This window comes from Lygodium microphyllum, chromosome 6, assembly GCF_053477565.2.
Source record: "Lygodium microphyllum isolate KBCC chromosome 6, Lygodium_microphyllum_v1.1.10, whole genome shotgun sequence".
Lineage (NCBI taxonomy): Eukaryota > Viridiplantae > Streptophyta > Polypodiopsida > Schizaeales > Lygodiaceae > Lygodium > Lygodium microphyllum.
In genome coordinates, this window is record NC_141140.1 from 143020932 (window position 1) to 143039890 (window position 18959).

Below are 18959 nucleotides of genomic sequence, written 5' to 3' on the forward strand. Positions count from 1 at the left end.
CCCTGGGCAATGTCGCTTAGGGCCCCGCTTCTTGGCATACCTCTTGATGGTGGGCACATAGCGCTCTGGTGGAGGGGCGCGTGCCACATGCTCCCGCCTTCTGCGAAGAGCGCCTTTGCAAGCCAACTCTCCATGATTCTCCATGCGTTCCGCCAAAAAAGGAAACCTGCAAGGTGCGAACCAAGGGTTAGACCTTGATACAGGAGACAAATGTTTGCATGGAAGGGATTTTAGTGTGGTTTATGAAGCGCATATGACAAGAAGGGGAGGGGTGAGGCATGCGGTGTTTGTTGTAGGGGAATGGTCCCCATGCTGATGTTCGCGTTGCCTCCAGTCATTAGCGGATATTAGTTTAGGCTAAGTCGCGTGGAATGGTTGTCATGGAGTGGGACAGGGTACATCCTCGGGAGGATAGACCAAAAAGGGAAGAAGGTGTATAGAAAGGGACTGCACCCTGTCTACAACATCAGTGTTTGTTGGTCAAGGCCTCCTATGGAGGTAATGTGGGTTGCATGCCCTTCACTTGGAGGTGGGAATGGTCACACAGCTTTTAAAAGTGTGATGAGAGGAGAACCTGAGGAGCTTAGCCTGTCCGACCCGACTCTTCTCCCTGCGCTTGACTATCATTGCTTGTGTATGTTGATATTGTTTATACATGGTGACACAAAAATCAGTGTTTATTTATATACATATCTATGAATCCATGTCACCTCACGAGGATAAGAACCAAGTGTAGAACTCGGGGTTGTACCGGAGCATGGCACACGCATCTAGTATTCGTGGCAGCTGACTTAATACTGATAGATATTTTGCCACGTCGAGTAGCATGGAACCTTGACCGAGTCTACTGGCAATATGTAACGCTTCTTCGGTGAGAACCTTATCAATCAAAGGGCCCTGTAGCCTAGTCCCAGCCAAGTCCGCACCCCGAATGTCAGTGAGCACTTGAAGGGAAGTTGGTGCCACGTAGGTTGGGTCTCTTTGAGACCGCCATTTGGCCAATCGCTCTTTTGAGACCGTCATGATCTGAGCCCCTAGTTCGGCCATTACGACGCGGCTTTCGCACCAACGCTGCTCAAATTGACTCTGGCCTGCTGACAGTCGCTTTAGTAGCTCTAAGTCTACGAGATTCGGTCGACAGAGCACTTCATTGAACGTGACGGTTAAGCGTAGTTCGTTAGCCTCCTCGTCAAGGATGAGTCGCATCTGTTCAGGCAGGAGCCTATCGTAGTGCTCGTTAAGATGTTCTTGTTCTTCCCATGATAGAGGAAAGATCAAGTAATCTCCAAGTTGTTCCTTGGGGATCGTGCCCACGTCCGCAAGGACGTAGACACGCGCGACCACTTTGAGCTTAGCCTTCAACTCAGTTAAGCATTCTGTGACACTTCTATGTTCAACGAAGGCTTGCTCGGTTGCTATCTCATGCAAAGTTCTAAGAGTTTCCTTAGGCTTTAGCATGGCTGGGGGCTCAGGCCTAGATGAGCAAGATTGGTCTACACTAGGTTTTCTTATGCTCTTGGGGTTCTCACGTTTCTCCTGAGGTTTTGCTATTATTTCGTCCTGGTTCTTCTCGGATGTGACTAGTATAGATTTGTCACCCTGTTGTGACAGCATTGTATCCACTCTTGATTGATCAATGCGAGTTCTATTGTCAGCGGATAGAGTGTTGCAAGCAACTGTTGATGGCAACGGTTGCTTTGGTTTGTCAGAGCACACAGACGTGTCTGAGGTTTCACCGCTATTAGGAGAGGCATCAGTGGGTTCATTGGTAGATGGACTTGATGCTTTTTTCCCCAGCTCTCCATCGCTCTTGGGGTCCATAACCACCTGTGATTGCTGTTGTCTTCGTTGTTTTCTCCTCTTTTTCTTGGTCAGCACAGGTGCATCTAATGGCTCAGGACCTTGGGCTAAGTCAACCGCTGACGTGCTTGGTTGGGCCTCAGCATTTCCCTTCACTAGTGTGGCCTCATGGGACATCGTCGTGGCCTGCTGAATAGCCTTACCAAGCTGTGAGGGCACAGCTGCCTCCCTTTTCAGGGAGTCTAGCTCTTCAACCAACTCCCTTGTGTTTAACTCCTCCAGCCTAGGCTTTAGGCACTTTGAGAGTACTGGAGTTGTTAATGAAGTTGGTTGCAACATCTCCTTCACAGGTAAACCACTAAGGACACATTCCGCAAGGGGCATTGTCACGGCCAAGGGCTGTGACTGCTGTGATCCCTGATTGGAAGTAGTGGTGGCTAGTTCAGCGGACTGGCTACCATTGGTAGACTGCGGTGTCAAGTCCCTAGGCAGATCAGAAGTGGTTGTGCCTTTTGTTGCCCTTTGCACCTTCACTTGTGTAGGTTGAGCAGCGGCACGAGGCTGATGCTGCCGCTCTTCACGTGTCACTTTAGGTGAAGAGGATGTAGGAGATCTGGGACTCCTACATGGGCTTGGCACTGCCTGGAGAATTTGCTCGTGATTGTTAGACGATTCTGTCATTAGCTTTGTTGAGTGATCAACCTTATTATGAGCAATGTTGTGCCCGTGGTGCCCATTATCCTCTTCGGAAGTCAAGGGCTCCTTGGGCACTAATGGGCCTTGTGCACGCTTGACAGTTACCTCTGATATCTGCTTGCTAAGTACGCCAGGCTGGGGATCTACTTTTTGATAGGCCATGTTTGGTTTCTTGATTTCAATAGTGAGGGGCTCGATCACTCCAATATTTTTGGTTCGAGACTTGGCCTTTCGTTTAGTTTTCCTCCTACGCCTCTTTGCTTTGAACATAATTTGGGCTTCTGATAGAGGTGGCTTAGCAGGGAGTTTGGGTACCCAAATCCAATGATTTCCTGCATAATACCCTTGAGCCCGAAGCAACGCCTTGGATATCCATCGTGGCGTTGTGCTAGGTCTCCATCGATGCCTTCGCCTATAAGGCTTGGGCTTCTTTCATGGTCTTCCACGAGATTTTTGAGTCCAAACCCTATCCTTGGCCTTGTCTCCTAACCTTTTTGTCTCAAGTACAGCCTCACTCACTGGTTCTCTCCGTTCAACCTACGCTTGTATCAACTCTTTCAACAACTCCTTGCTCTCATTACTAGGCTTGCTTGGTATGTCAGAATGCTCATTTCCCTTCCTTCAAGGTTTAGTGAGGTCACCCTTGCTAAATGTTGTGATTATCCTCACACCTGGTAGTGTTAGGTGTATCCTCTGTGCTATATAGTCGGCTTCACACTTCGTTGCCTTTTTGAAGGGCCTTCCTAGGAGGATTTCCTTTCCACAATTCTCGCTATTTGGAGGAACATAGAACAGGACTGGCAAGCTTTCTGTTTCAATAGTTACAAGAATTCTGCACTTCCCTAGAAGTGCTTGTGGGTGTTCCCCGTAAGGGTTAAGAGTTGCATCAGTCGGTTTGAGCTCTGGTTGACCCAGTAGAGTCCATGCTTCGTAAGTCAAGATATTGAAATCTGCTCCTTCATCAATGAGAGCATCAACACTATGCTCTCCTTCTGCGGTGAGTTTGACCCTAAGATAAGCAGGTGGTACTATGTCTTCATCTTCCGGGTCCTGGCTTGTAAATTTAAGCCTTCTGACAGATGCCCTTGAGTTCTCGACTGCACGACCAGATGTGGATTCTCCACTGCAGTCTTGGATAGACAGTGCAGTGCTGCTCAAGATACATCTCTCGTCAAGAGTGTCATGTCTAGTCATCTTGGCATTTGCAGCTTGCTGATGTTGCATTTCACTCTGACTAGACATGGTATGAACACAATGTCTTTGTGTTCTCGTGGTGTGGCCTTTTTGCCCTTGATGGCTAGATTGGCCCATTGATGTTCTAGGGTCTCTGTTTGTCTCTATTCGGGTACGGGCTGTTGGTTGCTCTTTTGCAAATGAGAATCCATGCTCGCGTAGAGCCATTACTACTCTAGGGTCCAATTTGGAGATCCTGTCACGGCACGCGTTTTCTCTCCAACCTACTCGGGGGAGGTGCGGAGGGGGCAGCCCCCTCTGCGGAGGTCCGGGGGGGGCAGTCCCCCCTAGCCCGCAGGGCCGTTACGGCGAACGCCATATGCAATTTGAAGGACCGCTTATAGCCAAATTTTGAACTACGTGCTCTAAGTTTCAGCCCAGTGATGGATCTGTGATGTGCCTTTAGCTCTACGTGGTCTTTGGGGTCAATTTTCGAGGTTTAGATGTATCAAAATTTGTGTTCTAGGCACATGTCCGATTTTGATAGTTTTTTGTCCGATTCTCAGATGTCCGATTTTCAGGAGTCCGATTATCAGAATCGGACGTCCGATTTTGGGTGGGTCTGATCGGACCAGTGGCCCGATTTTGGTCACGTCCGATTCTAAGAGTCGGATCAAAAAGTGGTCCGATTCTGGGAATCGGATCGGACAGAGTGGTCCGATTCTGAGTTGGTCCGATTCTGGGAATCGGACCACAGCGAGTTGGTCCGAGTGCGTCGGCGGTGGGCGCGATTCCTGCGTGTTTGACCTCTCCTTACTCTCTGCTGCACGCAATCGCCACCAACTTTCTAGATCTGATTAGAGCACTTGTTGGAAAACACCAGACTCACCTAGAGCAGCACGAATCACCGGCGCCTAAGAATCGGGGCAACGCTTCCTCGTCCTGTGAACCAGAAATTCTCTCTCTCTCTCTCTCTCACACAAGGCAAACCAAGGAAATGAGGTCTGTCCTGGCCTCCCAGACCTCTTAAGGTCCTTTCCGAGCACTACAGAACCTCACAGCTAATTCCATGTCCCTATCTTCCCAGAAACTTGAATCTGGTGCCTTATTTCCCTGTTTTAGCCTGTTATACAGCAACAGAAAACCCTGCTGTTTGCTTGTTTTTTCTTCTTTTTCTTTGTTTTTTCGTACCCTAAATGCATCCAAATCATAAAATAAATACCTATACTACTCCATTCCACAGCATAAATCTCAGAAAGCAAAAAACCTACTTGCCAAGGAGATCGAATACCCTCTTCAACCCCCTCGCTTCCTACCTATCTACCTCAAGCACCGTTTCAGGGCAAACCCTACTCCAATGCTCGATTCGAAGCGCGCAAGCGCTCAAGGCTTGAATCTGTAGGTCCCGGCAACGGAACCAAAATGTGGGAGCTTTCGCTCAACCGCCAAGACCCACAGACCGCTTATTGATTCAAGCGTTCCAAGCCGAGCACTAATGGCTACCTCTCACATAGCCGACGCGCCATCCATATCTACGGGTGTAGTGAGCTTACCTTGATGCCGTTCGAGTTACCTCCTCTCCCGCACACTTCGGTAGCTCCACGATCCAAGTGCAAGCTTCAAGCAAGCTCGATCCTCCCGCTCCAAGCTCCAAGCTCCATTGCCGCGAGCAAGACAAGAGAAGAGAAGAGAAGAGAAGAAGAGAGGAGACGATGGAGAGCTTCTCCTCCTCGGTCCCTCACCCTCACACACTCACTCCCTCACACTCACACTCCCTCTCTCAAGCACAAGCTCAAGCAAGCAAGAACAAGAAGAAGAAGAAGAAGAGGAGAGCTACTTTTGGCCACACACAAGAATGAGCTTCTCATTCACTTTTCAACTTTATATACAAAACCCTATATCCCTTTTGGGCGGTCATCCCCTTTTCTCCTTTTTTACATGGCCGACCGTAGCCTAGGCCCTTTTTCCCATTGTCCTTCTATCTTCCTAGCTTCCTGTCCACCGCCCGTCTACCTTTACAAATTGCACGGGTGAGAGCCCGGCGCTCGTTTACAAGATTTCAGGGTGCGCCTTTTTATTTTAAAATGTGCCTTTCCCCTTTTGCCTTTGCCTTGGACTTTTAAGGTTGCCCTTGCGCTTTTGGCCTTTTCTCCTTTTCTTTCTTTAGTCGGGCTACCTTTTTTCCACCTTTGCCCTGCGTCTTTTCCACTTCTTTTTGCTTTCTTCGTGTTGGGGTTAACAAAGAAGCTCCTCAAATGGTTGGCTCTAATATGAGCTGAAGAGAAAAGCCCGAGCAGTATGAGCAAGCCAAAGCAAGAGAGATGCAAGCTATGGAGGAGGATGGACCAAGAGAGCAAGACAAAGAGACTCAAGATGTGGGAACTCAAACAATCATAATGTGTGACTAGACTTCAATTATTTAATTGTCATTGAAAGAATAAAGAATAAAGTGACAATGATGGGTGCCCGCCACATGCGATCATGATGTGTGTAGTAAACACATGGCAACATAGGTACATAATCCTTTACCCCAACACTTTTCCACACAAGGGTTGTCCAGTTTGTCCACCTTCTACACGGGATGTCTTCTATCCTCATCCTGCTCAGAAGCAGGAGGATCAATTAGTTCGTGTAAATTTTTGGATCCTTTAACAATTCTCCCACATTAGATATCAACTTTACATTATATTCAATTAATATGACTATTGGCTTACATCTTATCATCCCATTCTTTGCCAAAATGTCTAGCACATATTATATTTGCAACAACCATATACTAGTAGTGTTCTTATGACTTCAAGGACCAAGTACCTTACATTTTCCAAGTCTTTCATGTCAAACTCACCCTTTAGCATCTTTTTTACTACATATGTTAAACAATTAGCCTTACTGACTTCAACCCTAATAACATTAAAGAACTTATTGATTGTGTTTTGACATGCATGAGGTGCTTGCTTCAAACAATATAATGTCCCTTTAAGCTCACGTATATAACTTACAAAATTTCGATGTGCATAACCCTTTGGTTGTTCCAAGTACACCTTTTGCAACTCGTGATTTAAGAATGCATCCTTCGCATCCATTTGCTATACTTCCCAACATCTTGATGTAACCATGGCAATCATTACTCTTCCACTTATCATTTTTGCAAACAAGGTTGAAGCTATCCTTGGAGATTGTTCTATACATTTGAGCATATCTATTGGCAACTAATCTTGGCATGTGCCTGCTTATTGAACTCTTATTGAACCATCTACATTATAGTTTATCTTCTACACCTAGTTACATCCGATTGGCATCTTATCCTCTTGTAATGGCACTAAATCCTATGTCCAAAGCAACCATTTCTTTACCCATCACTACATCCAATTCAACTTTACCAATTGCCTCCCCAAAGCATGTTGGCTCCTTGTCGTATGTCCCATGATCATGTGTGCATAATGTTGTCCAACAAAGCTATCTTATATCAACCTATCAACTATATACTTTATACAACTTGACCTCCAAACTTCTATAACATTATTTGATGCCTTTGTTACAACCTATTATTTCTACACACAGTGTTTTCAAGCATAAATGAGATTTTTAAACACTAATCTTGGAGAGAGTTTCTCCACTCTCTCCTAATTTCCAACCATCTAAAAGGATCTCCCTTGATAAACTCCATCCCTCCTCAATACACATAATTGGATATCGACCAATGTACCAACTATTACAATATGACACAATCCTACCAGTTTGACAATAGCCTACAAACATAATCAAATTCACCTCATTTATCATTAATCTATCATATCTCCAAGTATAAAGTACCCATGTTTGCCCGTGGATACCACATTGTGTACCCCCTCTAAAATAAAGCTCATCCACATTTGTGGAGCATCCAAGTCTATTTCCAAACCCCAAGAATCCTCTCCAAAATAGACAATATTAACTAATTTTCCAATCTAGTTCTTCACTTTTCTATGAGACAACTAATTATCTCGTGTCCAATTTGGGTCTTAAACTTACGTACCAATTGAAGAACTACTACGTGTCTAGCTTGGGTCTTCACATATTTGTTGAAGAGTACTTGTATGAAAATCCTCATATCCACCAACTAGTCCGTTGTTTCAAGTTGAATCAATTATCCTTTGTTTATAAGTGCCTTGAAAGACTACCCCAAGAGTTGTGCTCTAGATCTAGTCAAATCTAAGGCAATCTACTTTTGAGTCTCCACAATAACATCTCTCATGCATGCTATTACCTTTCTCAAAGGACCTTAAGTGCCTACAACCAGTCTCACATATACTATAAGTCAAAGAAACTAGCTCTCCATATATTATAATTCTCAAGGCTTACCAACACAAATGATCATGTACAATAATTCTTAAGGCTCATCAACAAAAATGATCACGCACCGCTTCCATTTGACACGTACTTTGCAAAATCTCCTTCCTTTTTGCTAGTTAGTTATCATCTCCAACTATAAAGAATAAAGATCCATGCCTACTCGTATCTAACTCTTAAGAAAAAGATAACCCCTTCGAAAAACAACCCAATCTAGCTCTACGTTGCTCCAGTCTAGGGTTTAAAATATTGTTGAAGAGAAGAGTTGCCTACCCTACATTCAACGATCCAAAAAAAATCTAAATTATGTGAGTCAAGATTGGCTATCAAGGATCGCTCACCTAAGGGATAATCTCTTCTAGTCTCCAAAGCAAACTTTTCTTCCATGGCTCCCCTCCTAGAGGAAGGCCCCTAAGAATGATGTTGCCAAGCAAAGCTCTACACTCTCAAAAGATGCCACCAATATTTTTCTACATGATCTTTCGTTTGAGTGTACATGCAAAGAGCCAAGCCTAAGTGAGCTTTCACCTTGTTTTGAACTACTTGTAATTTACATACGCTTTTGAATACTCCCAAATTCTTACTTCTATAACCCTCATCTTATGTGTGTTTCTTAGTTTCTTGTCTTTAAAATCAAGCATTTCAACTTTGACAAACTGAAAACTTTGGACTTACAAAATATGTTTCCAACATTTTTTAAAGTTTCAGAGAACCCCATATATTCGAAGACAAGATAGTACAAGAAAAATTGCCCACAAAGATAAAATGAAGCCACTTGATGCCCATGCCCAAATTCGAGGTCCTCCTAGTTCCCCACCCAAAAAATACCTCCTTGCAATTAACACCAAAATACAAAAGACAAATGTAATGAAATAGACAATTAGAATGAACCCCAACTCAAGGGATGGTACTCTAAGCTGTTCCTTCAAGACAATACTGTTGTATGTCGTACCAATAACCCACGGTATGCCAATGCCAATAAATATGTTGACAGAATTGCTGCAACATTCAAGCAGAGATCAGATCACAAATTCATTCACTACTATGCTCACTACTACACAGCTTCAAAAAGGATCTCTTTGAATCTCACGTGACTATATGTACCTGCAAGTGATGTTTGCAATAGCAGAGTCAGCAGTTGCCTGACGGTGTGCTGCAATCATGCTGGCTGCAAGATCAGGCCATGAGGTTCCCGTTGCCAAAACTGTTAGAGCAATGACATAAGGACTAATTCCTGCCAAAACAAAGAGAAGGAAAACGTATTATAACATTCTAAAATCAGCCAAATAAATGAGTATTGCACAGGTGCCATGATCCTTGCATTAGCTTGCATTTGTGTATTATAGTATGTATACTTGAAGTTTACCTGTAACACAACCTATTACATCAGTGAGCCGAGTCACAATGTAGCTGATTCCAGTGATGAAAACGAGGGAGGACAAAAACGTTGCCCAGCCATGAAACACAGTATGGGGAGGTACAAATGCAAAGAAGAATCTCCAGGGAAGAACAAACACCTCATAGCTGATGTTCAATTTAGACATCCACTTCCCATTCGAGTCACGGCACCCATCAAGCTGCAATTATCAGCAGTGGACTCAAAACTTCATTGGCTCTCAATCATTGATCTAGAATTAAAAGTATAGCAATCACATCAATGACAGAATCACTGCATGTAAAAAAGATTACCATTGCAACACCATAGAACTGTTGTCTCCAAAGGTGTTTTGTGTACATCCAAGCATGGCCTTCCTGTCCATCTGGATGTGCATTCTGGAGGTCGTGGCCACCCATAAGAAGTGAGAAATCATCTTGTTCTCGGACTTTAGTCTCTAAAACACCCATAACACAAGCTGTAAAAACCAAAAACATGTCTAAAAATGAGAGCACATGCATAGATATTATGCATACTATTATGAGCAGAACGCTCGGATGAATGTGTGTAGTTGACAACAGCATCCTCTGTATCTGATGCCTCACAACCAGATATATCAGGTTGTGATTTGAGGGTTTCACAACCGCTAGAAATTTCAGCTGAAATCCAATCATTACGCTTTTTATGGTCCAACCTGTTCAGAAAAACACAACAGACTGAACTCTTACGCATGCTTACATGAGAGGATGGAATGCCTATCTCATCTAATACAACTACCTTTTGACTTTTGTTCTTTATGAAAATTGTAGAATGGAATACTAATCGTGTCTGTGCTAAATTAGTACAATGCACAATTTCATGTACACTATACAGTGTTTGCAGAGAAATGGAATGATTTTCGTGTGGTGGAAGAGCACACTCTTGCAGAGCAGTCTCATGTTTCAAGAGAATTTGATTTCAAGCATTTTAAAAAGATTTTAATGTTTGCGAGATGCAAGCATGGGCTGGCACCCCAAACTCAGCAACTACGCAAATCCCCACACACATCAAAAGGAGTTCAATACTACTGCCAAAGGCCCTCTTCAATGGTGCTCAATATCTGTTCATCTATGTGATGTTGATGAGACAGTTTTCGCTACTAGTCACATGACTTATCACAGGGATTGGCTACAATGGGGATCCCTCATGATCTCCTGCAGAGAGTATGAATAGTCACTGTCCAGAGTAATTTAGGACAGTGGACCCTCCCAAGTCCCACTGCTTGCCCCCATAGCTGACTCCCCTGCCTTTCACGCTCTTCTCCTGCCTTTGTGCTGCTGCCCCTCTGCCTCCCGGCCTCACACATTTCCTTGCCTCCCTGCTTGTCCACCACCTTCCTATGCCCCGCCCCGCTCCCCGTTTTTTCCCCTTCCCCACACAACCTTTGCTGCCACCCTTATCTCCTGCAGCCTGTGTTGCCACCTTAGTGTTGTTGCCTGCAAGTTACCACCTCCACCTCAACACTGCTACCAGCGCCACCTGCAGTTCCCTTTTGCAACCCTCATCACTGCTCTACTCACTGTGCCTCTCCTCCTTCCATGTCTTCTCCTTGCTCCCTTGCTCTTTCCCCTTGTCATCTCCTGCCTATGAGCCTCAGTCTGAGTCACAAACAAGGACTTTAGGAGGAGCTCTGATATGTATGTCATCTATTTTGACAGAAGAGGTAGCTCATTCTAGAGCACTCAATTTATTTACTTTCAGAGCATTTTCTCCTCCAGTCGAGATTTTGTGTGCATTTCCCAGGTAGTTTTTGCATTCATCAATCTGCTTCACCTACCGGACATTGCCCACCTTTGCCAGGATTTTTTCTAAGATTTTCAAGCATTTTACCAGCATTAAATGCTGGTCAACCATATTTTTGGCCCTAGATTGCAGTCAGCCAGTTTTTATGGTTTGTGCCTATTTATTTGGCACTCCTCCCACTTGGCAAACACATTCATTCATCTTCCTCCTTCCTTGGCAAGTGCACACTCCGACTCCGCCATCTTCCTCCATCTCCGATGCTACTGTCATCGTCAGCTTGATCCGGTGCCCTCACTGATGCTGTGGGCTGCATGCAAGGATTGATCAATCCTCTTGTATTCAGCATTCTTTCCTTGTTCAGCACAGATTTCTTTCATCTTTTCTTGCAGTCTCTCTCTATTCCTTTGTCTCTGTCAAGGTGGTTCCGTACATTTAGTGCGATACGTTCAATATGCAAATATGTGTGGTTTAGTACGTACACAAAAATTTTAAGAATAAAATACGTTGTTTCGTACGTTCATTTAAAAAATAAACATAAAATTATTTATAAAATTAGCCTACACACATATAAACTGTGCAACTTAAAGATAGATCATGGAAAGCAAAGTTTCCATGGATTTGAGTTTAGACAACAATTGCAAGGCCATATAAGAGTCGAAACTTAAAACTTAAGTCAGGTAAACCGTAACATGTTCGATTAAGTGAGAGAAAAAGATACAAAATGGCATTTGCTATGAAAGATGATATAGCCTATCACTCAATGCTCATAAAAAGACTCTAAATGACAAAATACAAAATGGCTCATCACTCATGAGGACTCCTCAGCAGGCATGGGTACATTAGAAGGTGGAGAGTTGCCCTCACTAGAAGAGGCCTTATACACCTCACCAAAGTCCCCACCACCGATGACGTTCCCATCATCATCATACTCGGGCTCTCTAATTGGAGCATCCTCTGGAGACTACAACAACAACATGGCAATAGAGGAACTCCCCGAGCTTCGCCTCACATAGGTCTTGATGGGTGGTGTAGCAGTGGTCCTAGTGCTTGCAACTCGAGCAATAACTCGACGCCCTTGCTGGGTGTGTGAGACTTGATGATTAATCTCCTCGAGCTCCATGTAGAGATCATTGAAGATGGGCATAGGAGAAACTTAGAAGAGGTGAGGAAAAGGGAGAGTAAGAGGGAGAGAGAGGGAGAGGGAGAGAGGGAGTAGGGTGCTTGAAGAAGATAGAGGCTTGAAGAAGATTGAAGAAGAAGAGCAAGCTGCAAACTGATTTGTGTGGTGAGATAGGGGGGAGGGGGCTGCCCTTCTATAAGGGCTAAGCCTTAAGGTGAGGGAGAAGAGAAGAGCAAGTATGATTCATGGAGAAGGGAGAAGTGTGAAAGAAAAAGTGAAGTTCAAACTTCAAACTTCAAAGAGTCCCAAAAAAATGTAGAAAAGCGGCCTCAATGGTCAGATTGTGCATGCAGGCAATAGTCGTCCTTTCGGAACAATTCGAATGCACGGATCCTATATAGAACCATACGGTATGACCATATGGAATGGTACCATAATGAACATTCTGTACACGCACGAAATGCAACCCTGGTCTCTGTGTTCATGTTCCCTCTTCCGTTGTGCACTCTCACATGGCATCATCACTTAAGAGAGAGACAGAGCTGATTTCTCATGGATGAGACAAGTACCCATACTCCCCTCTTTGGGCAAAGAGGACCAGCTTGATGGTTCAAACTAATCGCTTTGGTTGTGGTGGATTGTACCCTTGATACCTTCGATCTTTGGGAGCTTGTTACCCACCCTATGCCTTGTCCCGTGGTGGATCCCACTGTTGGATCATCAAGGGATCATGTAGCCTTATGGGATCAACTCAACTCTAGAGTCCAATCTTTCCTCTTTGTAAGCTTATAGGATTCTGTCCTAGTGTACGTACACAGGTTGCGAAAAGCAGTGAAAGTGTGGACAAAGGTTGCTTCTTTGTACCATCAAAAGACATTTGCCTACCAAATTACTCTCGAGAAGAAATTACCAATACTTGTTGTTGATGATTCTTCTTCCATAAAGAATCATATTAACAGGTTGGAGGATATGAGGCATGAGCTTGCATCCCTTGGCAGGATGATCTCTTTAGAGGATATGGCCATGATTCTTTTGACTCAGTTGCCATCTCCCCCGTTTGATATCTTCTACACCAACCTTCTTACATCGAGGACCCATGAGAAGCTTCTATGGGAGGAGCTTGCCCTGCTTGTTTTGGAGCATGGCGAGCATGCCAAAGAAATTGCCAATGGATCCACCTCCACCAAGGCTTTTGTTCCAGGTTTGGTAGGTAGGGAGAAGAAGAAAGGGAAGTCACAGGCTAAATGACAGGAGAGTTTTTCAAGCTCTAACTCCGATTCAAAGAAGTCTAAATGCCCATTCTGTGGGAAGGGTAGACATCCATTGGGGAAATGTTGGAAGAAGTACCCTCACCTTCGGCCAAGAGCAAAGGATGGAGCTAAAATATCCGAGCCTTCTACCTCTACTCCAATAGCTACCCATGAGTCCGTGTTCCTTCATATTGTTGAGTTGGAGGAGTCTTCTTCAATGGTTGCCTCGTCTTCAAAGAGACTTTGGCTGGTTGATAGTGGAGCTTCTAGTCGTATGACTCCACGAGGTGATTTGTTGCAAGATCTACGTCCCTCTAAGGGTGCAATCACGATTGGTGACATTGTATCGGTGCCTATTAGTGGTGTTGGCACTTTGCCTTTGTTTCCCAACCACGCTTCGAGCTCCCTTTCACACGCCCTTTATCTTTCGGACATGGGCTTTCCACTCCTCTTAGTTTATGGCCTTACTAGGCTTGGTACCCAAGTTGTCTTCACTAAGCAGGCTGTTTGTATTGAGGATTCTTCTACAGGGGCTGTTATCGCGACTACTTGGCACGAGAGCAAGCTTTACAGGCTCCATTCACCTTCTCTTATGCAGGGTCCTCAAAGGCAACTGTCTATTGCTACACCCGTTCCCGCTTGTGCACCATCTTTTCCACAAGTTCCTTCCAATCCCCCACCCTCTCTTCCGGTGGTTCCCTCGTACCCCCCCATCACTTTTAGAGGGGAACGATCTCGACAATGCGGCTGTGGATTTCCTCACCCCTAGTGCTACAAAGGGGGTTTCCTAGGATCGTGAGGAGCTTCTTCATTAGCAGTCTACATCTACGGACTTCATCGACATTCGCATTCCTCTTGCCACCCGTTTCTTCCTTGGCCTTCCCCCACATCCAGGATCTGAGAGAGGGTCTTAGCAATCATGCCTTGTCATCTTCTACTTGTGGGCCTAAGTCTAAGTTAGACGAGGACTTTAGGAGCTTTGAAAAATAAACTAGAAGGTTTTCTTTATAATTTCTTAAACTTCCAACCACAAAGGATGTAAATTGTCACCATAAGTAGTATCACAATGATAGGTAAAGTTATGCAATACCCATTAATAAGAACATGCTTTGAAGAAAATCTTCTTTCCCAAAGGTAAGTTATCTAACATCTGTTTTGACGGAGGAGGTAGCTCATTCTAGAGTACTCAATTTATTGCCTTTCAATACATTTTCTCCTCCAATCAGAATTTTGTGAACATTTCCTGAGTAATTTTTGCATTTGTCAATCTGCCTCACCTACCGAACATTGTACACCTTTCCTAGGATTTTTTTTCAGATTTTTTGGTATTTTACCAATATTAAATGTTGGTCGGTCATATTTTTGTCCCCAAATTGCAATCGGCTAGTTTTCGTTGTTTGTGCCAATTTATTTGGCACTCCTTCCACTTGGCAAAAACATCCATTCATCTTCCTCCTTCCCTAGTAGCTGCACACTCAAGCAGCACTGGGTACAGAGCAGAGTGGTGCAAGTCAAGCGCAGCTGGCAAGCAGCCTGAGCAAGTGTTGGTGACGCAATCTAGCGCAAATGGCACAATGGTGGGCAGCGAGCTGATGACTGTGGCAAAGCTAAGGTGTACTTGGCTAAACACTAGCGAAGCTAAAGTCGGACTGAGAGCTCAACTAGTAGCTCTTCCAGGTGGGTAGCTTGACGGCGACTATGCACTATAGGACAATTGTTGTAGTTGTTCTCTTCCTCACTCGAGCTGATGAAGCTGATGGCAGGACCTCGGGCGCGGAGCAGCACCAACGGCAGTGGCTATTTGCAACCTGTGCAAAGGTTGCTCTAATACTAACTATGAGAAAACAAGACTAGCAATGGAGGAGAGAGAAACAAGACCAAAGAAGAGGGAGAGAGAGAAGAAACAAAAGGACACAGAAATCTATAGTCAATGAATGCTGAAATGAAGAGGATAGATATACAAGGGGCTTTTGAAGTATCTCCTTGAGCCGGCCTCTCTCACCAACACCTAAAACGACAAGTGATGCAAGGGAGGCTGCCTAGTGGCCATATATAGCACAAAACAAAGCAATATAATATGTAGGGTGGCCAGCAAACTAGCCAACCAGCCAGTGACCAACCATAAAATGCAGCCGACTGCTGCACAACCACCAAGATGATCAATGATCTCAATCCTAGCTGCCTTGTGACACTACCCCTACCCGCAAAGGTGCTCATACAAGGTGATTGCTGAAAATGCCCAATAACTAACAAGAAAATTTGCAACTCCACTCGAGAGAACTGAGTGCACCAATTGTAGCTTGAGAATGCTAGTCTAGGGGATGACTAACCTCTAACACGTCATCTGCAATCTAAGTAGTAAAGAGTTCATTTTAATTTGTAAATGTGATGCTCGATGTAATTATTGATTGATTTTGGAGAAGGAAGGCCAATTTAGAGTGAGCTCTTGAAAGAATAATCACATTCTATCAATGTAGCATCGTTGAGCTTTAAGACCACAAGAGCCCTTAAGAGTAAACCAGCAATCAAGTGCTCAAGTGGTTTCAATTTGTATTGCGGTATATGTGGGCAATTTCTATCATGAGGACCTAGATTTTAACTCAATGCTCTTTGGATACTTAAGCTATGCAAATGTGAGGTGCACATGTGAGATTAAGTTGAATGTGTGTCACAGTGATAGACAATCCTAGCCTTGCAAAGGGGAACATTGGCAGAAGTTCTTGTGGACGAGTGTCAGTGAAGTACCTAGCATAGATCTTGGTTAGAGAGATTAAATTTCCCCTTGGAAATGACTTTAGGTGTCATGGGAATTAGAGTTTTAAATGGTTGTAAACTAAGGTTTATGAAAAGTTTCAACACTTTCAAGTTCAAAGATAGGTTTTAATATTGAGATTCGGCAATCTTTAATGCTATTTTAATGAGGGCAAGGCCAAAAAGCTATGCAGCTTGTTTTTGCCTATGCAGGCCCTAGTGAAAATGGAATTTTACCAAATGTCAAGTTTTTACTTGTGCAGACCCCAGTGTAAATGGAATTTTACCAAATGTCACTTGATCTAGAAGATTCTAGGGTTGTAAACAATAAGAAACCCTAAAATGAGGTCATTGACTTTTGGGTGCAGAAATTAGGGTTTCAGACAACAACAAAACCCTAAAAACGTAGCAGCTGACGTGATTTTCTCTCTAAAACAGGGAGGGATTGTTGTTACAACACTTTCTTGGCATCAAATTGAAGGTTTCTCTCTCCACTGCTATCTTTCTCCCTCATCTTGGCAAATCTGCAAATATCCAGCACTGTTCTACTGAATGCAGACCTAATTATTATATAATTATGGATTATCAGCTATCTTGAGAAGCGTGTCATTGAATCTCATCCATTCTCAGTTTTGCCAATTGTTTGAAGGCGGATAATAGTGCTTATGTTGTCAAAACCCTCATTTATAGCATAAATCAGGGTTTCTCAGCCACCTCAAAGTACATGCCCATTAAATAGAAGCCAAAAGTTCAAAGCAGCTGCGGATTTACAGCAGATCTAGTGAGGAGTGGGCATACACATTGAAGGTGACATGTATGGAAGTATACTAGATTCAATTTTTGCCCAAAATGTGTTAGAAGCAAGGGGAAAATTGGATCTTAATGCAGCTGGTCGTTGGTGAAAGCCAAATGTATTGGAATTTGTAGAGAGATCGGTCTATGACTCAATGTACTACAAATTCAAGCAATACAAGTAAAAGAAATACCCCAAAGGGCACCAGTTTTGGGGCCAATCGAGTGTCAACTGTCCAGGATTAACATGGTAATGTATTTATTTCAGATTTGTGAATTTATCTTCTTGCTGTAAGTAGTGTTAGATCAGGTCTTCTACCAGATAATCTACCACCCTACCCAAGAACGAAGGCTGGTTTCAGATTTCCCTTGGACAGCATGGTTTGGTTGCTATTATATATACCTACATGTATCTCATGTTCTATTTGTAGCTAGAGAACACGTGGCTTTATGATATGTTTAGCCTTTGGTGACAGATATATGAATGTGATGGGGTATGCATGACCTCAAACTAAGTAGTGTCGTGTAGAGTAGCCCTTGTCATCATGATTTAACACTTATCAGCAACAATAATATTGGCAGCCTGAAGGGTGCATCATAAATCTCTTATGCATATCTGAAATACAACTATCATTATTTGTGTGGAGTACTTCATCTTTATAACAGACTTGTCATCAGCTCCATGGAGTCTGTATCTTATCCTGCATTGTCATCAGCCAAAGTTATTATACAGCTGTCTTGTTGCCTTTGCTCATGAATTATGGCTTCCTCTGCATTTACCATCTTCATCATGGAGTGTGTGAGATGGACATATGTCAAGCTTGCATGGAGGATTGATATTCTATTGTTCAGAATACACATGAATAACCACTACTATTTATATTTTCTTTGTTGCTATGTTTTCCATGGATACATGGAGTTGACCGGTCATCTTCATCATCAGTGGTCCATTGCACATAGCAGCTTCCATGAATGTCTAGCTGCTGGAATATCTCCATGTGCTCATTGTGGACTGATCAATTTTTGTGATTGCCTTGTTCTGTGTGTGCCGTATCATTGTTGTGTGTGTGTCGTGTCGTTGGTGGGGGTGGGGGTGGGGTGGGGTGTGTGAGAGGGTGAGTGGGGTGGGGGAGCACAGAAAAACCACTCCAGATGGCAGATCTAGGGCCAGCACATCTATCCACTCATCTTTTTGCCATATGCCACAGATTAGGGCATATACATCCACCTGAGAAGTCATATGGTACAGATTTGGACACCAAAACACTCAAATAATTGACATCGTACAAGACACCACTAACTCATACACAGGATCCACATGAGATAAGGTGGTGAAGAAATCAGAGCATAACATTGTTATGGTTTTCAAATCCATTAGCCTGAAGACATCAGTCATTTTTGCTGAATTCTCCACTAAAACTCACCTAGATATTGATATAAAAGGCCAACCTCGGTCTTGTGCATATGCATGCAATATAAGAAGGAAAAACTGCAGAACCGTCATCACTGCCTCCCAAACAGTTATAACCTCAGGAGTCCAAACCTGCACCAATGTGGTTTTAATTAGCAATAAATAAGAGGAGAATAAGTACAGGTTCATAGATCTTAAGAAGGCATTTCTTTGACAAACTCTATAATGAAATCAGTAATTCAACATTTCACAGACTATTGATAACAAGGCCAGGGATGCAATTTGGGCATTGGCATACCAAGGGAAGTTCAGAAAATTCTCTCTCCATTCGGAGCACATGCTCGAAATGACATCAGACATTTCTCACTAGTATAACCTGATTTAGAGCTGGGTGGTAAAGCATCTAGAAATTCCTCATACAAAAGCACCAACTTTTCAAGCCCAATTTCTGTCAAATACTGTAGTATATTTGAAAATTGA

The 18959-nt window shown here is 43.7% G+C and overlaps 1 protein-coding gene across 2 annotated transcripts in view; it reads right to left on the bottom strand.

Moving 5' to 3' along the window:
- Window positions 1-8250: 8250 nt before the first annotated feature.
- Window positions 8251-18959, bottom strand: part of MHX (magnesium/proton exchanger) — a 29627-nt gene continuing 18918 nt past the window's right edge. Inside the window, exons 3-8 of one of the 2 annotated variants that reach the window (XM_087680192.1) lie at window positions 18493-18611; window positions 9910-10067; window positions 9688-9821; window positions 9365-9575; window positions 9103-9232; window positions 8251-8997 (exon numbers count right to left, since the gene is read on the bottom strand). In XM_087680192.1, coding sequence (XP_087536318.1) covers window positions 8703-8997; window positions 9103-9232; window positions 9365-9575; window positions 9688-9821; window positions 9910-10067; window positions 18493-18611 — 1047 coding nt within the window. In that variant the 3' untranslated portion in view covers window positions 8251-8702. Of the gene's footprint in view, window positions 8998-9102; window positions 9233-9364; window positions 9576-9687; window positions 9831-9909; window positions 10068-18492; window positions 18612-18959 lie in introns of both variants that reach the window. The other variant, XM_087680191.1, reaches the window with a different exon arrangement.